At 38.5% G+C, this 20,447-nt stretch overlaps 2 protein-coding genes across 29 annotated transcripts in view; one reads left to right on the top strand and one right to left on the bottom strand.

The window, feature by feature from the left end:
* The window catches only part of JMJD1C (jumonji domain containing 1C), a 111,328-nt gene extending 98,933 nt beyond the window's left edge, over positions 1 to 12,395 (top strand). For both annotated transcript variants that reach the window (XM_070946033.1, XM_070946034.1), the window contains 10 exons: positions 218 to 432; positions 990 to 1,268; positions 3,154 to 3,322; positions 4,338 to 4,428; positions 4,561 to 4,691; positions 5,041 to 5,163; positions 5,871 to 6,010; positions 8,028 to 8,204; positions 10,018 to 10,149; positions 11,480 to 12,395. In XM_070946033.1, the coding sequence (XP_070802134.1) occupies positions 218 to 432; positions 990 to 1,268; positions 3,154 to 3,322; positions 4,338 to 4,428; positions 4,561 to 4,691; positions 5,041 to 5,163; positions 5,871 to 6,010; positions 8,028 to 8,204; positions 10,018 to 10,149; positions 11,480 to 11,569 (1,547 nt within the window). In that variant the 3' untranslated portion in view covers positions 11,570 to 12,395. The remainder of the gene's footprint in view (positions 1 to 217; positions 433 to 989; positions 1,269 to 3,153; positions 3,323 to 4,337; positions 4,429 to 4,560; positions 4,692 to 5,040; positions 5,164 to 5,870; positions 6,011 to 8,027; positions 8,205 to 10,017; positions 10,150 to 11,479) is intronic.
* Positions 12,396 to 15,443: 3,048 nt separating this feature from the next.
* SORBS1 (sorbin and SH3 domain containing 1) overlaps positions 15,444 to 20,447 on the bottom strand; it is an 88,713-nt gene continuing 83,709 nt past the window's right edge. For all 27 annotated transcript variants that reach the window (XM_070946161.1, XM_070946154.1, XM_070946160.1 and 24 more), the window contains 2 exons: positions 19,784 to 19,896; positions 15,444 to 17,283 (listed from right to left, as the gene is read on the bottom strand). In XM_070946161.1, the coding sequence (XP_070802262.1) occupies positions 17,216 to 17,283; positions 19,784 to 19,896 (181 nt within the window). In that variant the 3' untranslated portion in view covers positions 15,444 to 17,215. The remainder of the gene's footprint in view (positions 17,284 to 19,783; positions 19,897 to 20,447) is intronic.

Below are 20,447 nucleotides of genomic sequence, written 5' to 3' on the forward strand. Positions count from 1 at the left end.
TGTAAAAGAAGTTTTAGTATTTCTGTTCTTTTTTATGATACAAGTTAAATAGTATTGATTGCATTTTGAAGCTTTTAATTCAATCTCTGATGTTACGTGACTAAAGCAGTAGAATTGTGTCACGCACTTCATTATAAAATACAATCTGCTAGTATACCTGCTCTTTACCATTGCAAAGTTGTGTAACTTGTTCCCTGTCTATATATCTTGATTTTAGAAAACAAAGATTATCCCCTTGGAAAGCATACAAAGGAGGAACAAGAGCAAGACAACTCAGAATCTCTTAATTTCAAGGTGTCAACTCCTTTGTCTCAAAATAATGAGCAGGGCTCAACATTACGAGACCTGCTGACTACTACAGCTGGCAAATTGCGCCTAGGCTCCACAGATGCTGGCATTGCTTTTGCTCCGGTTTATTCAACAGGAACAGCAGTGAGTGTGTTGTCAAAATGCTGTGTTCTAGATGTATTAGGCTAGAGAGGACCTATTTCATAGCTTAGATGTCAGTAGATTAATGTGAGTAGTAGAGAAACAAGTTCAAAAGTACAGTACTTTTGGTATTTATTATAACCTATTCTTGAAATACTTATCTAAATTAAAACATTTGGTCAAACAGCAACAGAGGTCTACAGTTCAAAAAATAGCACATCCAAGAGATTATTTAAATTTATTGAGCTGTGTTATTTTCTCATCCCAGATTTCCCTGGGAAAGCAGCTTGAATGTACTAATTTTGTTAGTGTTCAGACGTAAAACAGAATTCTAAAGATTCATGCTTGCATTTTGAATATGTGGTTAATTTACTACTGAAATGGTTCAGTAGTTATATAACCATCAGAAGGATTTGGGCACGTTAAGTGATGAACAATTTAATAAAAAATAATACTATATTACAGTTAAACATTCAATGTGATTAGCATAATATTTTTTTTTTAGATTGGTAAAGAAAAAACGAAAGACTGCTTAAGTCCCCATTTTATTTTTCCAATAGAGTAGCAAAAGTGGAAGGACTATGCCAAACATTCTTGATGACATAATTGCTTCAGTTGTAGAAAACAAGATACCACCAAATAGAACATCAAAGATAAATGTAAAATCTGAAATGAAGGAAGAGCCAAAGAACAACAGAAAAAGCATTTCAGATGATAACAACCGATTATTCAATCATATTCCACATTCATGGATTTGTAATAAGCATGTTTTGTGGCTCAGCGATCATGAAAACAACAACAACTGGAAACTCTTCAAAGAGTGTTGGAAACAAGGAAAGGTATATATTAAAGTGTTCTTTTTAAAAAGCAGCTGACAAGGCATCATTTTTTTTCTTTCTTTTAAATAACATTTATTGAGGGTTTTTAAAAACTTTAAAAGGCTATTAATAAATTTGCCAGTGGGAGCAATCCTACAGCCAAATTTAGCCAAAAATTCCATTACTTGATGTTAGTCCCCAATCCCTGAAAATATGCTAGGCCGAATGGATAAAGCAGTTGTTGTTCCAAATATGTCAGTCTATTATTTTCTGATCAGGATGTAGCTTCCAGATCAATGATTCAGCTCTAATGTAACGAGTAGAATAACTCAGTAGGTAGTAAAAGAGAGAGGCTGGTTGAAAATAGTTATCAGCTGTATAGGTAACAATATTCTAATCTCACCAAAGGTAGCATTCACTACAAAAATAATTCAAATCTTGAACTTAAATTCAGATCTTAATAGTCCTGCCAAACATGGATAATTACTTTAAATGACTACAGTTAATTTATTATGCAAATTTACCTCTATAACAAAAAAAAATGCAAATAATCTTGCATCCACCATTAGGATAAACATATATGCCCCTAATAGTAGATTCAGTTTGTATTTTGGCTCCATATGGTTTTTTTTTTTTTTTTGGTAAATAGGTTCATACCAGACAAAATTAATGAAATGTATTTACTTGTTAAATTTAATTTACTAACAATTACATTTATTAACTACTCATACAAACTAGTGGGATCACAGCTAGTAGTCATTAAAGAGGAAAAATATCTTGGAGTAAAGGTAAACAGCTCAATGTCAATATGCATCAGTTGGAAAATAAAAGCAAACAGCGTATTAGGAATAATAAGAAACAGTATTAAAAATAGAGGTGCCAATATTACCCTAACCCCTTGTATAAATCAGTAATGCAACTACATCTAAAACAGTGTTTTGCAAATTTGGTAAACTTAAGATGTGCGGACTTCAACTCCCAGAATTCCCCAGCCAGCGTTCCCCATCAGGAAAACACTGGTGTAGAATATTGTGGGCAGTTCTGGTTGCTGTACTTCAAAAAAAATATAATGGAGCTAGAGAAGAAGGTTCCTATGCAGAAAGATTTGGGGCCTTTTAGTCTAGAAAGGAGGTGAATGTCAGGGGACAAGGTTGAGGTGTGCAAAATTATGACTGGTGCAGATTCCCAAAAAACTAGAACTAGAATTTACCCATTGAAACTGAATCCTGAAAGAATCAGACCTGACAAAAAGATTTTTTTTTATACAACATGTTATTAAATTTTGGGATTCACTATCACATGATGTGCTGCTGGTTACCAGCTTAGCTGGCTTCAAAAGATTGGACCATTTTGAGGAACTTGTGGGACTGTTAGCCTTGATATGGGTACTCCTGAAGGCCATCAGCTGGGAAACTAGTGGGTTTCCTTGTGTAGCTGGCTGGCCCCTGTCCAAAAAGGCATTTCTTTCTTACTTACCATTTATTTGTACTCTGCCTCAGTCAATGTAGCTATATTATTGTTCTTTCACTTGATGAATTTCTTTTCAAAACTAATTTTTCAGGTAGTTCTCAACTTACGACTGGAATAGATTTCACAGCTATTTTTAAAATGGTCATAAAGCAAGTCACTATAGTTGTTAAACTAATTAAGTGAACCATGTGGTCATTAAGTGAATCCAATGGGCAAAAAAAGGTCACAAGTTGCAGTCATGGACCATAGGATGCTGCAACCAATCACACCTGCAAGCTAGTCTCCAAGGGCCTGAAATGTGACCCCTCCATGATCACTGGGGGGAGTGCAGCAGTTGTAACTTTGAATGGTCGTAAGTCAAGGAATACCTGTGTATATACCACAATTTTTAAACAAATACTACCGCTTATTGGTGTTTTTATATTATGCTTTCCAGTTTGTATTAGTCTCTGGAATCCACAAAAAAATGAATGCCAGCTTGTGGAAAGCAGATTTTATTAGTTCAGATTTTGGTGATCTCAAAGCTGATCTTCTGAATTGCAAAGATAGCATTACTGCAAGTGGCAATGTCAAGGAATTCTGGGATGGTTTTGAAGAAATTTCAAGTATGTTTTGTTTTGTTCATACCTTCGAATAATTATATGCAAATATGTTTGTGTGCATGTGTAATATAATTGAAAATAGATATGAATATGATATGAAAACATAATTCATCCTTTAAATTAATTAAATTTTAGACATAAGATTATGTAAATAATATGTTGGATTCATTAATAATGCAAATACAGAAATAGCCTTAATAGTTTGGCAATGTTATCTTTTTGAATATACATTTTTTTTTAAAGTTACTTTTGTAGGCTGCAGTCCTCTGATTCTTCAAAAATACAAGAGCTGCCAGAAAAGAAATTGAGATTCCTGTTGCAGGAGCTTAATTCCCCTCTTGTCAAATATAAACTAATACACAAATTTTAGTAATTATAATATATGGAAATTTCTGGAAATATTTGCACAAATTATGATGCATCATAATTTAAATATGAAAGAAAACAACATGGGCATTTCCACAGTTTTAAAATATTAGTTATAAATAAAATTTTAGACTTATTAATATTAGCTGCATTTTGTTTTAGAAGAATTAAGTGTTTCATTTTGTGTATGTAATTAAGGTCTATGACGGGTCCCCAACCCCCAAACCGTGGCCCACTACCGGGCCATAACCTATTTGAAACTAGGCTGTGCAAGAGGCGGGCTGGCACGCAAATGCAGTCGAGCTGTGTGCACTTGCGTTTGTGTGCCAGCCCACCACTCACATGATCCGGTTCCCCTTCTCCCCCCTCTCCCGCTGGGCCTCCAAGCCGCAAAGGTTGGGTACCATTATTCTATGAGTCAGCTTGCTCCCTCTACTCGGGAGTCTCAGGAGTGGCCATTTTATTTTTTCGCCTCTAACTCTCAGTTGATTTCAGAGGGTAGAGCAGAACCCTTTGAAAGAGGGTAAGAAAAGAGGGAAGTGTGAGAGACAGGAGGAGTTTGAGAAATTCCAGAACACAATACAGTTAAATACCTTCCAATATTGCAAGCATTTTCATAGCTCACCCCATCCACTTACCTGTGTATTTTCAGAGCGGCAAAAAAGTAAAAATGGAGAAACCATTGTACTGAAGCTGAAAGACTTGCCTTCAGGGGACGATTTCAAGACCATGATGCCTGCAAGGTATTTATTTATTTATGAAATTTATTTTCTGCCCACCTCATATTTAACAACTCTGGGCAGCTCACAGCAATTGTCTTTCTCTGAAGTACTCCTCTAAAATATTTTTGTTGCTTTCATCTTTATTTTTTTCAGGTATGAAGATTTATTAAAAAGTTTACCGCTACCTGAATATTGTAACCCAGAGGGAAAACTTAATTTGGCTTCGTACTTGCCAGAATTTTTTGTGCGCCCAGATTTGGGACCTAGATTATGCAGCGCATATGGTAAATAACCTTCATTTTGATGTATTGAGGTTTTCATAATGAATATATTTGACTTGTGAAAAAAAATAATTTCATAAAGAAGCATTTTATCTGTCTGAGAAAATATGAAGACCTTAAAGTACTTTCATCAAACCTATGAATTATTGTACTGATCTTGATGATCGCCACTATTACATTTATTATTTATAAAATTAGTTAAAGCTTTTTATTTATATCTACATTTTACGTGATAGATGTATTTGACATACAATGTGTTGCAATTTTTTGGGCTTTAAGTTTATTATAGATGAAAAATAAAGATCAGGTTAAGAATGTGCTTTGATACATTTATACTTTATTTTTGCAAAAGGTGTGGCTGCTGCAAAAGACCATGATGTCGGAACTACAAATCTTCATATTGAAGTATCTGACATTGTGAACATCCTTGTCAGTGTTGGTATAGCAAAGGGGAATGGAGTCCCTTCAAAATCAGGTAAAAATAACACTTGAATGTGTACATGTTACCATATTAATGTGTGCAGTAGAATTTAGAAATTTAGCATAAATCAGCCCAGCATAATATTTTTTAAATTCTAGTTGTCATGAGATTACTCCATTTTAAATACGTTTTTTTAACAATAGTTTGAATCCTAAGAAAGGCTCATGTGGAAAAGTTAGCAAAATCTGAAGTTTAAGTCACTGAAAAATAATTTATATACATTTTCCCCTCTTGAAATACTTCGATCTATGCTTTAAATAGAAGCATAGAAGAAGAGCCTTGGTGGTACAGGGGTCTAAGGCACCCTGTTATTAAGCTGATTATTAAGACCAGCTGCCTGCAATTACTGCAGGGTTCGAATCTCGCCAAGGCTCAAGGTTGACTCAGCCTTCCATCCTTTCTAAGGTAGGTGAAATGAGGACCCAGTTGTGGGGGCAATAAGCTGACTTTGTATAAATATACAAAAGGATGAAGGCTATTGCTGAGCACATTGTAAGCCGCCCTGAGTCTTCGGAGAAGGGCGGCATATAAATTAAATTAAAAAAAAAAATGTTGCTTTATCATTTTTAATCAGACAAGATTTGATGCCCTCCAACATCTTTTGGTTAAATTCAACAGAAGAATGTAGTTTGTATAATATAGTATTAGCCATATATCAAAACGTCCATCTGTAGAAAGTGACTCCGTTTGTCAATTCACAGGGGTATTAAAAAAGTTTGAAGAAGAAGATTTGGATGATCTGCTAAGAAAAAGACTGAAGGATTCAAGTGAATTGCCAGGTGCCTTGTGGCATATTTATGCCAACAAGGATGCCGACAAAATAAAGGAGTTTCTACAAAAAGTTAGTTTGATTCATTTATACTTTATATTAGAACTAAATAGTCTTTGTTTCAGAACTAATTAACAATGTATGTGCCCAATTTCTAGACAATAGTAGATGAAGCAGTCAGTATTATTGATTCCATAATGTGAAATACATCCTATAAATATGATTATTACACATGTGAAGGTAGTCCTCAACTTTGTTTTTTATTATTTTATGTTATTTATTATTATATGTTACTTAATTCAGGGGTCCCCAACCCCCGATATGTGGACTGGCACTGGTCTGCAGCATGCTAACAACCAGGCTGTGCAAACAAGCGAAGCCCCATCAGCAGGATGCATGCAGCATGCAAAATCATGCCCTCCCCCGGTCTGCGGAAAAACCTTTCTCCATGGAACTGGTCCCTAGTGTCCAAAAGGTTGGGGGCCACTGATTTAATTAATAGTGAAGTTTACACATACAAAGTAGGGAAGCAGGCTTTTGCCTATGCAATCCAATCCCATTTTTACAGGGGAGAAGAAGTTGCAACACAAGTACTTTCATGACTTCTGAAATCAATGTGTCAGGAGTGCCATCTGACTCAGTGCTTGAGTCAGTGTACTAGGACATTAATTCTTCTCTCAATTAACTAATTTACGCATACACTATGAATTTCCCTCCCCTCATTTGTGACTGGATCAAAGACTTCCTGACGGATTGTCCACAAACAGTAAGGGTTGGGTCTCTGACATCTTCCACCCTGAAGTTAAGCACAAGCTCCCCTCAGGGCTGTGTGCTCAGCCCCTTCCTGTACGCGCTGTATACATTGGACTGCTTATCCTCGAATCCATCTAACACCATAATAAAGTTTGCAGACGACACAACAGTGCTGGGGACTAATCCGCATACAGGGAAGAAGTCCAGAAGGTATCCATATGGTGTTCAAAAAACAACTTAGATCTAAATACTAGCAAGACAAAGGAGATAGTGCTAGATTTCCAGAAGCACAGAGAGGAACCTGCTCCACTGTGTATGGGGGGGGGGGCATGTGGAGAGGGTTTCCTCTTTTAAATTCTTGGGAGTGCTCATTAGTCAAGATCTCACCTGGAAAAACAACACGTCCCTGGTGGTTAGTAAGGCTCAACAGAGACTTCATTTCCTTAGAGTCCTGCAGAAAAATCAGGTGGAACAATGGCTGATGACTTCTTTCTATCAGTCTACGATAGAAAGTGTCCTTAAATATCGTATAACAGTATGGTATGCTGGTCTAACAGCTGCAGACAGGAAGGCACTACAGGGAGTGATCAATTTGGCACAAGAAACCATTGGTTGCCCTCTAACACCACTAGATGACATCTCCAGGTCTCGCTGTTTCAGCAGAGTAAGGAAGATACTTAGGGATGATTCACACCCTGGCCAGTCTCTTCTCACTTCTACTATTGGGCAGAAGACATCAAAGCATAGTCAGCCAGACAAACAGATTTAAAAACGGCTTCTACCCATGGGCTGTCAGACTCTTAAACACGATCACAATCACTCCACGCATATATGGAAACATATGACTAGTCTTTTTTTCCCAATTATTGGATAGGGATTATTCTCACCCCCTTCTGAGGCCAGCCAGAGGTGGTATTTGCCGGTTCTCCAAACTACTCAAAATTTCCACTACCAGTTTTCCAGAACCTGTCAGAACCTGCTGGATTTCACCCCTGCAATAAACGCTATGCTATGCTATGCTATGCTATGCTTATACTATGCTATACTATACTATACTATACTATACTATACTATACTATACTATACTATACTATAAGCACTAGAGATGGGGTTTGAGGAGAACTAAGTCAGAAGACACACGCCTTCACACGTCTTGTGCAACAACATGCATATACAGAAAGAAAGAATAATCCTTTCAAATTGATAGCACAAACATTAATGCAGCCGCACAAAAGAAGGTAAATTTATCTTGAAATCAGAATTGTCACTGATGTGTATTTATTTATACTCCTTCCTTAATCATCACAAATCATTTTTTTTTTCAAATGTATTGCAGGTTGCAAAGGAACAAGGTTTAGATGTATTACCAGAGCATGATCCAATACGTGATCAGAGTTGGTATGTAAACAAAAAGCTCCGCCAAAGACTGTTTAAAGAATATGGAGTAAAAACCTGTACTCTCATCCAGTTTCTTGGTGATGCTGTGGTTTTACCAGCAGGAGCTCTGCACCAGGTAAAGCTATATGTAACATGTTATTTTAATCTAAAAAAAAATTGAAATGAAGAGAAAATAAACAGAAATGTTTATTTTCTGTGGTGGCGCAGTGGTTAGAATGCAATACTGCAGGCTACTTGCTGACTGCCAGCTGACGGCAGTTTGGCAATTCAAGTCTCACCGGTTCAAGGTTGACTCAGCCTTCCATCCTTCTGAGGTCTGTAAAATGAAGAGCCAGATTGTTGGGGGCAATAGGCTGACTCTGTAAACCGCTCAGGGAGGGCTGTAAAGTGGTATATAAGTCTAAGTGCTATTGTCCCAAAGGTGCTTTTTCAGGAGGCAACTGGACTTTCTTGGTTTTTCTTTTGAAGACGTTTCGCTTCTCATCCAAGAAGCTTCTTCAGCTCTGACTGGATGGTGGGGAATGGAAGACTTTATATTCCTTGCAGACAGATGGTCATCTGCATCCTTTTAAGAGGGTTGTTGAAGCACTTGGAGGTTTAGCTGTGTCCTCTGGGTCATCTGAGTAGTACAAATGGTTCCTGTAGTCTGCAATTTTTGGGAAATCCATTCATACCCCCACACCATTCAAAGGGTCTTCATCCCAAAGTGCATGGCCAAAAGTCTATGGAGATTCTCAGTCATCCAGGTCATGGTTGTCCCAAAGGTGACCTGGATGACTGAGAATCTCCATAGACTCTTAAGTGCTTTTGATATTGATGTTGCTAAATCCTGTTCTAGGATTTCACTGACTTGGCCAAAGGTCAATAAGGTTTTGGTTTGATTGTTTGGAATATTATTATTCCAAATTATTAATTATTACTAATTTTAATGCATTAGGCATTAAAGATTGGGATTTAAGTTTAATTTTTTTTTAAAAAAATGCAAAGTATTTTCTTGTTTGCCTTCTTTGATTTAACACTGAGCTAAGGATAAATTAAGTTGTGATTCTGACAAGCTTCTAATTTGAAAGGAAAACAGTTATAAATGCATTTATATTTTATCCCCTCTCTAAGATTACATCATAATTTCCTTCTTTTCCATAAACTACTCTTTTTAATCTTCAGACCCATAAATCACAAATTAAGAAGGGGCATAGAAATAGCAATAGCACTAGGCTCATATACCGCTTCATAATGCTTTTACAGCCCTCTCTAAGCGGTTTACAGAGTCAGCAACTTGCCCCCAACAATCTGGATCCTCATTTTACCCACTTCGGAAGGATGGAAGGCTGAGTCAACCTTGAGCCGGTGAAATTTGAACTGCCGAACTGCAGCTAGCAGTCAGCTGAAGTAGCCTGCAGTACTGCACTCTAACCACTGCGCCACCTCGGCATATGCTGGAAGTTCTCTGACACTGTGCAGCCATCTGGCCTGGCTCTGATCACTTTTCTTTTTTATATTACAAAATAAAGTTTGAATTTCTTTTTTTAAAATACATCTTTAAAGATAGAAATTCCAATTCGTCACTGCCAGTCTGAATTGTGCTATTTTTAAAGCTGGTGTCTTTACTGCTATGTATTTCCTATATGGCTTTCATTCAATCATTATACTGCTAAATAAAATCTTATTTTTTATTATATTGCAAGATGCTTTGTTTGGGTTTGTCAGTTAAATTTTATTACAATTTGTTGATCAAAGAAATACCTTTGTTAGGCTATTTGCTTAAATAAAAATGGAAATAAATTACAGCATGTAACAGTTTTATAAAGGCATAATATCTAAGTGTAAATTTTGTGCTAGAAAGTTCTGTTACATTTCCTTTTCAATCAACTTATATAAACTTTCCAATAATAATTGAATTTTTTTTTCTTCTTTCATTTTTTGCTCAGGTGCAAAATTTTCATAGCTGTATTCAAGTAACAGAAGACTTTGTATCCCCAGAACATCTTACACAATCTTTTCATTTAACACAAGAACTTAGGCTCTCAAAAGAAGAAATCAACTATGATGATAAGATGCAGGTAACATATTAATGCTTGTCATAATTCAGTTTCTGGTGAAATGTTGCCCTTCTCTAATACTCTCTCTGAATCTGAGATGACACCAGGCATACCTCTATATTACTTGTACAGGTAGTCCTGACTTAAAATTGGCACCAGAATTTCCATTGCTAATGGAACATGAATGACTTAAGTGCAGTCACACTGATATTACAACCTTTTTTTGCCATGGTTGTTTCATTTCATTTCATTTCATTAAATTTGTATACCGCCTTACTCCCGAAGGACTCAGGGCGGTGAACAGCCATAGAATAAAATATATAAATACAAAATTTAAAATAGAATAAAACAGATTAAATAATTTGGCTGAATTTTAAAACCCCAATAATTTAAAACCAAATTTAAAATTTCCATTTAAAAAGGGGAAAAAACTTAGGTCAGGTCAGTTTAAGTGAATCACTCACGTAGTAAGTAAATCTGGCTTCCCCATTGACTTTGCTTGTCAGAAGCTGGCTGGGAAGGTTGCAAATGACAGGATGCTATAACTTTGGGAAATACACGTCAGTTGCCAAGCGTCTGAACTATGATCGTGTAACTGTGCTGCGATGGTCGTTAAGTACAAGAACAGGTCATAAGTCACTTTTTTCAGTGCCATTATAGCATCAAACAGACACTAAATGAAAGGTTATATGTCAAGGACTACCTGTATTTAAATTAATCTAGAACAGGGGAGTCAAACTCAATTTCATTGAGGGCCACATCAGGGTTGTGTTTGACCTGGGGGGGGGAGGCAGCATGGCCAGCTCGACGTCACTCCTGTCAGGGGCACCTGGGGTGGCCCAAGTGTTCTGCCAGTGAAAACAGGCTCCCGAGCTCCATTTTCGGCTGCCACAGCCTCTTGCAACCCTCTGCCAGTGAAAACGGAGCTCAGGAGCACCACATGCATTTTCACTGGCAGAGGGTTGCAGGAGGCCATGGCAGCCAAAAACTGAGCTCAGGAGCCCGTTTTTCACTGGCAAAAGCACCACAGGCCGGGTCTTCGCTGTTTCCAGGGCGACCCCACGGGCCAGACCTAAGTACCCCATGGGTCGTATCCAGCGGCCGGACCTTGAGTTTGACACCCTTGATCTAGAGAATACATATCCTTCCCCTTGTGTTTCTAGGACTGTCTCCTTCCTGGCCTCTAATAGTCCATACAGAGAGAGCCGAAGTCATGGCTGTACATATTATTCTGTCCTTGAGAAGAGCAGAGTTAAGCACAGAAGCAGTTGAGGAATTTATATGAACCAGCCCATCTCTTCCCTTCACTGTCTTTTTTCAAACATTCATTTCTTCCTTGATTTTCTTACAGATAAAAAATATATTATGTCACGCAGTTAAGGAAATGGTAAGAGCTTTGAAATCTCATGAACATGAAATTGAAGATATTGAAGAAAATTAAAATGTATGGGTTCCCTCCTTGGGCTCAGAAGAAAATAACCGATCGTATTTTTCTTTACGATAAAGAGTGTCTTCACTAATATAAGCTGCACGAACTATCAGTGCCAAGAAAATATGTTTCTTATATTTACTTGCTACTGACACTGCAACAAAATAGGCTCTTCTTTCAGTGCTTTTGAATTTAACTTGAGCTTTTTTGAAATGGGAAACTCTAAACAGCACTGAGCTGTTATGTATTATAATGTAAATGAATTTTTCAAACTTGTCAAAAGTTTAAGATGTATTTATTTTTGGAAAAAAAACTACAGAATTCTATGCTCTATTGTTGATCAAATGTAAATGTGATTTGTACAGTTTGTTTAAAATAACTTGGATATTTTTCACTGCATTGAGACAGTTAACTGTGAGAGTAGGATACAAACACCAGCTATTGCCTGCAATTGAGATATTGCTGAATCCGCACAGCAGTCATGTCATGATCTGAAAATTACTGCCAAATAACTGTAAACTTTGTATCATAAAAATATATGAAATATATGCTACAGACACTTCAGTATTTTATTGAAGCTATTCAGTGTACAATTAAACATTTTCAAAAATGTGTAATTTATTTAAAATTTGTCTCATTTTGGTAAAATTTATGTGAACTTTTAAAGCTAAATATAAAACTTAATATGCTATGTAAATATATACATATATACATTCAATAATGTATTTTTTTAAAACATTGGCTTGCTTTAATTTGTTAAAAGTGCAAGTGTTAAACATGCTTTGTACATCAAAAGTTGAAAGGGGTTTTACATTTTCCATTAAAAGGACTTTATCAAGCCCTGTTGTCATTGTGTGTTTTTCACATTCTATGGCACATTTGTGAAAGATGTGCATGCCTGGGCAGTCATTCACAATGGCTGCAAGTGTGTCTGTGTAATGGTGACTATGTAATGGTTTTTCATTTAATGTCAATCTTTTTCCCCTCTCCAGAGTTCCTGTGAAAGTGTTAGAGCACAATTCAAAGAAAATTTAAATAATGAAGAATAAACATAATTAAATTATTTCTTATTATGTATTATCTTTAACTATAGTTCTGGTTATAGAAAAAAATGCTAGTTTAACATCAGTTAAAAAAAGCTGCAATTGGCAGATATCTAAAAAACAAATTCAAACACTTGGACTAGGAAATAAAATATAAATAACATTCTTTGTATGCTTCTGTTTTGCTACCAATAATATATATTATATTTTAAATATTTAAATAAATGTTACATTTATATTATAATAAAGTAATACTTCCATTCCAGCTGAATAAATATATGTAAACTAGAGCTTGTATTTGGATGATTACAGTGTTCATTATTGGAATATAAATCTAAACTAACTAGCTAAACACTTTAATATGTTCTAGCTCTCACTTTCAGATTGAGTTCAAATATTTAGATCTTATGTAAATACTTCGTCATTTTTAGATTATTAAATCAAGTCATGTTAATAAAAGTCCAAATAGTAATCAGTGTTAATAATCTGCACAGATAGACCTCAATCATGGTCAAGAATTGATATGATATGTCTGACTCCGAAATTAAGAGCAAATATACAAGAGATAGAAATTGAAACAAACATATGGGCAGATCATAATCCAATAAAAATAAAATGGAAAGGCCAAAGGAAAAAAAAAAAGATGGATGTTGAATCGAGCAATACTAAAAGATAAATAATTCATTCAAATAATGGAAAAAGAAATGGGTTTCTTTTTTAAGGAAAACAGAAGAGACTTCTTCAGAAAAGGGGAGCCTGTTCCTAGTGCGTGCATGCACAGAGCGGCCAGAAGGTAAGAACAGTTAAAACAAAAGGAACGACTCGGAAGTAAGGCTTGGAGATGATTGGCCCCTCCCATAAGACATGAAGAGCAAAGGCACGTGGGCCTTTGCAGGAAAGCAACATTGTGGATGGTGTCGGTTTGTACTTTGAAGCTCAGTTTTTGACTGTGTTTCCATGTGGTCTTGCCAAGATAATTGCTAATTAGGTTTGACAGCGTGTCAAAGAAGATAAAGGTGGGTGTTTACCAGCCTTATCGGAAGGACTGTGGCAGACTTCTGTTGGACTATTTATAAACTCTTGGTGATTCAGCACATGCTATGAATGAAAGGAATTCACAGCCGTTAAAATTTTAAAAAGGGGTTTTGGGACTAATTGCATGCTTTTTACTGTATCAGAAAGCCTAGGTCAGAACAGGAAAGTCGTAAATTGCTTGGGTAAATTTCCCTCCCTCTGCACTCAAACTGCCAGCCATTCATAAAAACCTATACGACACATGCCGTGCCTGTCAGATCTGTCTCAGCTTGAAGCTCAGTAACAACTCCATTTATTGAGAAAAGCATGGTTTACTAGAAGTCAAGTGAATTCATAGCCAGAACTGAGAATTGCGCACCAAAATCCCCAAGTCTAACATTTCCCTCCCTTAGTTGCCCCCCATCACTGCCTTCCCCCATGCCCAAATTCAAACAAGATGTTTTTAGAACAGGGACTTTGGGCGTAGGTTCGGTGCACAGCTGCATTCCCAGCCAGTTGTCCTTGAAGCCCATCGGAGCGATACAGTGAAGTTTTGTTGCCCTCAAAGCAGCCCCCCTTCCCATCCAGCCCCCCTTGAGTTCACGGCAGCTGATATTGAATGGTTCTGAAGCGCAAGTGTGAGGTGGTAGTTGACAGCCCCCATGTGCACTCCTTGACTTAACACCTTGCCTGGCCATGTGCACGCTTCCCAATCTATACTGCACCCGTGCACCCTTCCTGACCTGTGAGGCATCTCCCACATATCCATCCTGATCCACCCTGCATCCTCTGATTCCCATGGCACTTCTTGCACATCCTGTGCACCTTTCCTGCCTTGTACTGCACTCCCGAGTGCCCTCCCCAACTCCCACAGCACCTGTCCGATACCATTCCCAATCTGCGTGGCTCCCTTCACACACCCAGCACCACTCCAGCCTTTCACCATACTCCCATGCACTCTCCACATGCACTCCTTGCTCTCCACCATGCACCTGTCCTGATCCATACACCGCTACCACCTTCCCTGACCTACGCCGTATCTACATGCCCTCCCCAACCTGTGTAGCCTCTTGTGCACACACCATGCACCAGTCACCCCTTCTGACCCCACATGCATCCCAACTCATGTTGCACCTTTACATATTCTCCCTTACGTCATACCTTTTTGCACACCTTTGCACCCTTCCCAGCCAACGCCACACTCCTGCATGCTCTCCCTGACCCCCATAGCACCTTTTGTGCTCCTGTGCCCCATTCCCAAACTGCAACATGTTCCACACACTCCAGGGACCCTTCTTGACTATGAAAGACCCCTGCCCACCCTCACTGACCCACACTGCACCTCTACGCACTTGCCTTGACTTACACCAGCTCTTACACACACACTCATCTGCCCTTCACCTGTGGCAGCTCTTGTGCACACCCTTCCTGACCTGCACCACATCCCTTAGACACCAACTTGTGCAACACCTCTTGTGCACCCCTTTGCACACACACCCCGATCCACATGCCACCTTTTGTGCACCCCCCAATCTTGCACATTCTCCCCAACTGTGCAGCACCTCTTGCAGCCGCCTGAGGACTCTTCCTGACCTGCATTCCTGGGACAATGATGTAGGAAATCTCCAAGGCAGGCATTGTTGATGGGAGGAAACGTGGCTATTCTTAATTTTCTCTTCCCACAAATCTGCTCGCCACTTCAGCATAGTAAGCTTTAGACAAGACTTGAACTCTGCTCCCAATCACATTCAGAAACATTCATCCGACTGGGACAATCTCTCAAATACCATCTAAGGAAAACAGGGCAGACTTTACCATTTCGTGTTGGGTTAATATTTATTTAATATTTTACACAAAGAAACATGCTTTAAACATTTCCATTTGTTAACTGTAAATAATCCTCTGTAAAATAAAACGGACAGTAGCTTCTTTTGTTTAGAACTATGTCAGCGGCAATATAAATATATAGTAATTAAAAATGCTATTGTGATTAGTTACATGCTACCAATATTGAGATATTTGCAAAATAAAATTGTTCAATTCTCTAACTTTACTGCCAATCCTAAAATAAAAATATTCAAATATCCCTTAAAACAGGGTAGACTACACCTCTTTTTTTAATATATTACTAAATAAAATAAATAGGAAACTTGAGCTGTAGCAATATCTTTGCAACCCACTAGGCAAGCCTGAAGCGCTTGTTCGCCTTGTAGTAAAGGGGTTGTTTTGTGATTAGCCGTGCCACTTACATGTATTTTGGAACTGACAACCTTCCCATGGCAGGCAGCCCGTCTGAGTGGTCTCAAAACTCCCCAAGTGACCTCAGCTGTTAAGGCTGCCCACATCTGCTTCAAGCGTAGAAATGGATGGCATTCTAGAAGCCTCAGCACAAAACTGCTTAACGCACTAAACCATTTTAGTGCAATTGAAGCAATGATGCTAATTCTGTTGAAAAACAGCGTTTTGTAGCCCAAGTACTAATTTATTTAGTGTGATAATAAATAAAATGGAAGCGTCCTCCTCAAACTGTTTTTTTTAAAAGACTCTGCTTTATATTTCAATTTGCAATATAGGATTTGTACGTTTTTTACAAAGGGAATATACATATCTACAATCATATTATTAAAGCACTTCAGTTGATGTTTTTGGCTGATCTCGGGATGAAGAAAACTAAACCCGTCTGTTCTAGAGACTAATGTATGAGAGAAAGAAAGTATGCTGAATGTAAAATCTCCTGCTATTAAGGATAAACTATAATAATAAAATTTAAAAAAAAAACACAGCAGAAACAAGGTTTATTTTAGTGTATCATTATGCAATTCACCATCAAAATGACTATAAAAAAATAGAAATAAAAGTCCAATAACGGGAAACTGTCAAATCAATTCAATGGGGTTTATTCCCCAATCAAGTGTGCACAGTTTAAGTTTGACCGATTTCTAGTTTATTTAAAAAAAAAAATAGATGCAGCCAGAAATTACATATATTATCAGTTCTAGAAAGGCACGTTCAGGAATATTTTGCAGAATAAATCCGAATAGACTATGGCGGCCAACATCTGTTCCATCTTCCTTTGTTCTAGCTGTCCAGTTTGGAATCCGTCAAGCGTTAGAACAAGCGTGGGCAGGCCTGGCCTTCCAGATGCTGCTGGACTACAATTCCTTCTGGGTTTTTTTTAATGTCCTTGGGAGAGGAGGAGCTCCATGAATGCTGACAACTTGGCCTTTCCTATAAAGAGCAAACAAAAGCTGCAGGATGTTTAAGCAGTCTACACTCCCTGCTCCTGCCAATCTCCCTCCTTTTCTTCCTCGGTCCAGCAGAAACTCTGCCTTGTTTCCTTCTGTTATTTCCCCGTAGCTGAATAAAAAACAGAAACGAACACAGCAGAGTACCACGGCGTATCATCCTGTCTCCTCTCCTCCGTGCGCGTTCAAAAAAAGGAGGCAGGACCTTTGCAGCACAACTCCCCAGCATTTTCACCACGTTCCATGTGCACTCCTACTGTCGCGACTACTCCATTCAAAACTTCTCTTTCCCAAGGATTGTTTTAGAAAGGTCACAGGTCCTCCTCCAGACGAGACGAAGAGGTTGCCCATGGCTTCTAAAGGGATAGCAGTTTCACGTAGTTTCCTGGGAAAGTCCCAAACTGTTGGGTTCTCCTTGATGTGCCTATTTGTGGAAAAAAAAGGTAGAAAAAAAATCCAGATAAGACAGATCACAGTGGGATCCGTGGGGAAGTTATTGTATTTTTCGGAGTATAAGACACACCTTAGTTTTTGGGGAGGAAAATAAGAAAAAAAAAATTCTGCCTCTGCCTACCAGCATCCATTGGTATTCATCTGGCTAGCGTCCTGTTAGTGTGTGAGAGAGTTGAGGGCTGTTTGGAAACTGAAACAGTATTTGCTGTGTGAGCAACAAGGAAGGAGACAGCAAGGAGCCTGAGCATGGCTTAGCTCACTAAAGCTGCATGCTGTGCTGATCTCTGAAACTGAAACTGAAACTCCTCTCCTCTGCTTGTGTTTTACTTGTATTTACTACCATGTTGGGAAACCTGCTTTTGGTATTGCTTATTTACTTCATGGTGTTATATTATATATAAAGAGAAGTTATTGAATCCTGCTGAATCAGTTACTTGTGTGTGCTTTCTGGATGTGATTGCTGCTGCAAACTCTGACAGTCCTTGCAGCAAATAGCAAACAGCCAGGTGAGCTTCAGCACATTATTGCAGCCTGATTCAGCAGAAGCAGCTGACTGGTGGGTGGATCAGTCTCCTGGAATATCCCCAATCAGATGTTCCAGACTGCAGGGATTGCCACAGACCACCGCCTCCACCTTGCCTCATGTTTTTGCCTACATTCGGTGTATAAGATGCACCCAAATTTTCACCCTCTTTTAGGGGGGAAAAGTGTGTTTTATACTCCAAAAAATACAGTATTTTAAACTGGTAAGGCCTTAGCTTGCTTGTCATCAATGATCTTGGTTAACTGAATCGACATCTAGTGATTTCATGAGTTTGCTTTGGGTCCGAATAAAATAATAAAACATATAAAATTAAAAATACGTAATTGCTATGTTATACAAGTCCTCAACTTGAAACTAATCCCTTAGTGACCAAACTTTGTAACTTTGTAACTGTAACTTTGGACAGTTTAGTGACCAAACTTTGTAACTTTGGTTACAGCCTTTGGACCTGTTTCCACCACACCAGTTCCCTCCTCTTCACCTTTTGAAGCTCTCCAGAGTCCACATTAGGGCAGGACGGCAGGTTGCTCCATTCCTGGACAGTGGAGCACAATCCCAGAAGTGACTTCCATTTACAATGCAGCCACCCAGAAAATGCCCGCTTCTAGGGTGGTACCACATGGCCTAGGAATGGATCAATCTGCCCTCCTTTCCTGAGTTCTGAAGAACTTCAACAAGTGTGCAATGGTGACATGGGGTGAGGAGGAGGAAGATATGGGGCCGGTGGGATGGGAAGCAGTCCATGCCTGTGAAGACGCTGAGGGCTGGAAGGGTCCTTGCCCTAGACCTGAGGGCTCACTTAACCAGCCCCATGTTCATTGACTAACCACATCAGGAAGAGCAGGGATGAGTGGGCCGTGAGGCAAGAGGCAGTTGCATGGGCTCTTTGCTTAACAGCTGTCAAGACTTCCACCCGTTCTGGATAGGCTCCTTTATGGTAGTCAGTTGAGGGCTACCTATGTGCTTACTTATCTCAAGGGGAAGTGAATAATATTACAGGAGTTGCCAAAATTGTGGAAACCTTTTGGGGAAAAGTGTATTTTCTAAAACTAGCTAATAACACCACTTTTTTTTTTTTTTTGGAGTAGTACCATAAAATTATATATCAATGGAAGATAATTTAATCACGAATGTAATACAATAACTTTTATGAAGGATTTGCTATTAGAATAGCAATGACAGTATAAAGAAGAAAAGTGAAACACATAGAAAAAAAATGAGATATACAAAAATTATCACCATGCCCGTTAATACTTAGTTGGGTAACCTTTAGCATGAATTACGGCCTTACAACGTCTTCCCATGGAGTGAACCAAGTCTTTGAGTTCTGCAGCTGTTATCATGTGAAACCAAGATTGAATGATGGCTTCTATTAATTGGGTTTTATTGATGGGTCGCTTCTGACTAACAAGTTTCTTTAGTGGGCTCCATAGATTTCCAATTGGGTGAAGGTCTGGGCTATTCCCAGGCCATTCCAGCAGTGGAATAGGATTATCTTGAAACTCCCCCCCCCCCCCCAAAAAAAGTGGTGTTATTAGCCATCAAACCTCAAAAATACACTTTTCCCAAAAGGTTTCCACAATTTTAGCCACTACTGTATCAAGGTTGCCAAGTACTTTGATCATGTGGTTGGGATTCATCTTGACTTTCTTAACCTCCCCTTGGTGGACAGCCCTATAGGTCAAATAGTTAAGATTGAAGAAAATTTCCCTGCCAATGTTTTAAATAATTTCACTAATGACTTAATCAGATCCATTCTGAAGTAGGGTCATACTTCCACCTTCCAATCTCTCACAGCGAATCCTCTTTTTACCCTCTGTTACAATGATGTAGTTCCCCAAGACAGCGATGTGATTTTTTTAATATCCGAATGAAATGTCATGCATGTTGATTGGATTGCACAGCCAAATGCTGGTAATTTTCTTACCAACAAACCAGCCATCATCACACTTTTCCATAACATCTATGATATCTCCATCTCTTAACTCCAGCTCATCATCATTCTGTGGGATGTAGCTGTAAAGTGCTCGATAGGTAAGCCTGAAGGTTCATGACAGAGGAGAGGGGAGAGAAAAATGGCAACCATGAGCCTTTCCAGCTATGCTTCTTCGGGTACAGAGCAAAAGAGGTAATAAGGCACAAAACATACTAAAACCTATTCTAAATGGCCTTTAATTTTTACATGTATATACAGAGACTATGGAAAACTCATCCTGTGGCCTGCCAGTGTGACCTCAAAGCAAGATGGTGGTTTTTCCAAGTTATCTAAGATTCTCAACAAGGAAGGGGGGATCCTTCAAACTCATCGCCAGCAGCTATGAGTGGCTACATCACTAATTGCAGGACATTTTTCTGGGATAAAATTTCCTTTAAAACTTTCCTAAAACCAGAGGTGGGCTTCACACACCCTGTTTCCCCAAAAATAAGACATCCCCTGATAATAAGCCCAATCAGGCTTTTGAGCACATGTGCTAAAATAAGCCTCCTCCTGAAAATAAGCCCTCCCCGCAAATATTTAAACACAGAGCTGGAAATCAGGTAAGACAGCAAGGGGAGCCCCATCTTGCTCCACGCACCCCAAAATAATAAGA

Source organism: Pituophis catenifer, unplaced genomic scaffold (assembly GCF_029215685.1).
Source record: "Pituophis catenifer annectens isolate HBS135680 unplaced genomic scaffold, rPitCat1.0.hap2 SCAF_6, whole genome shotgun sequence".
NCBI lineage: Eukaryota > Metazoa > Chordata > Lepidosauria > Squamata > Colubridae > Pituophis > Pituophis catenifer.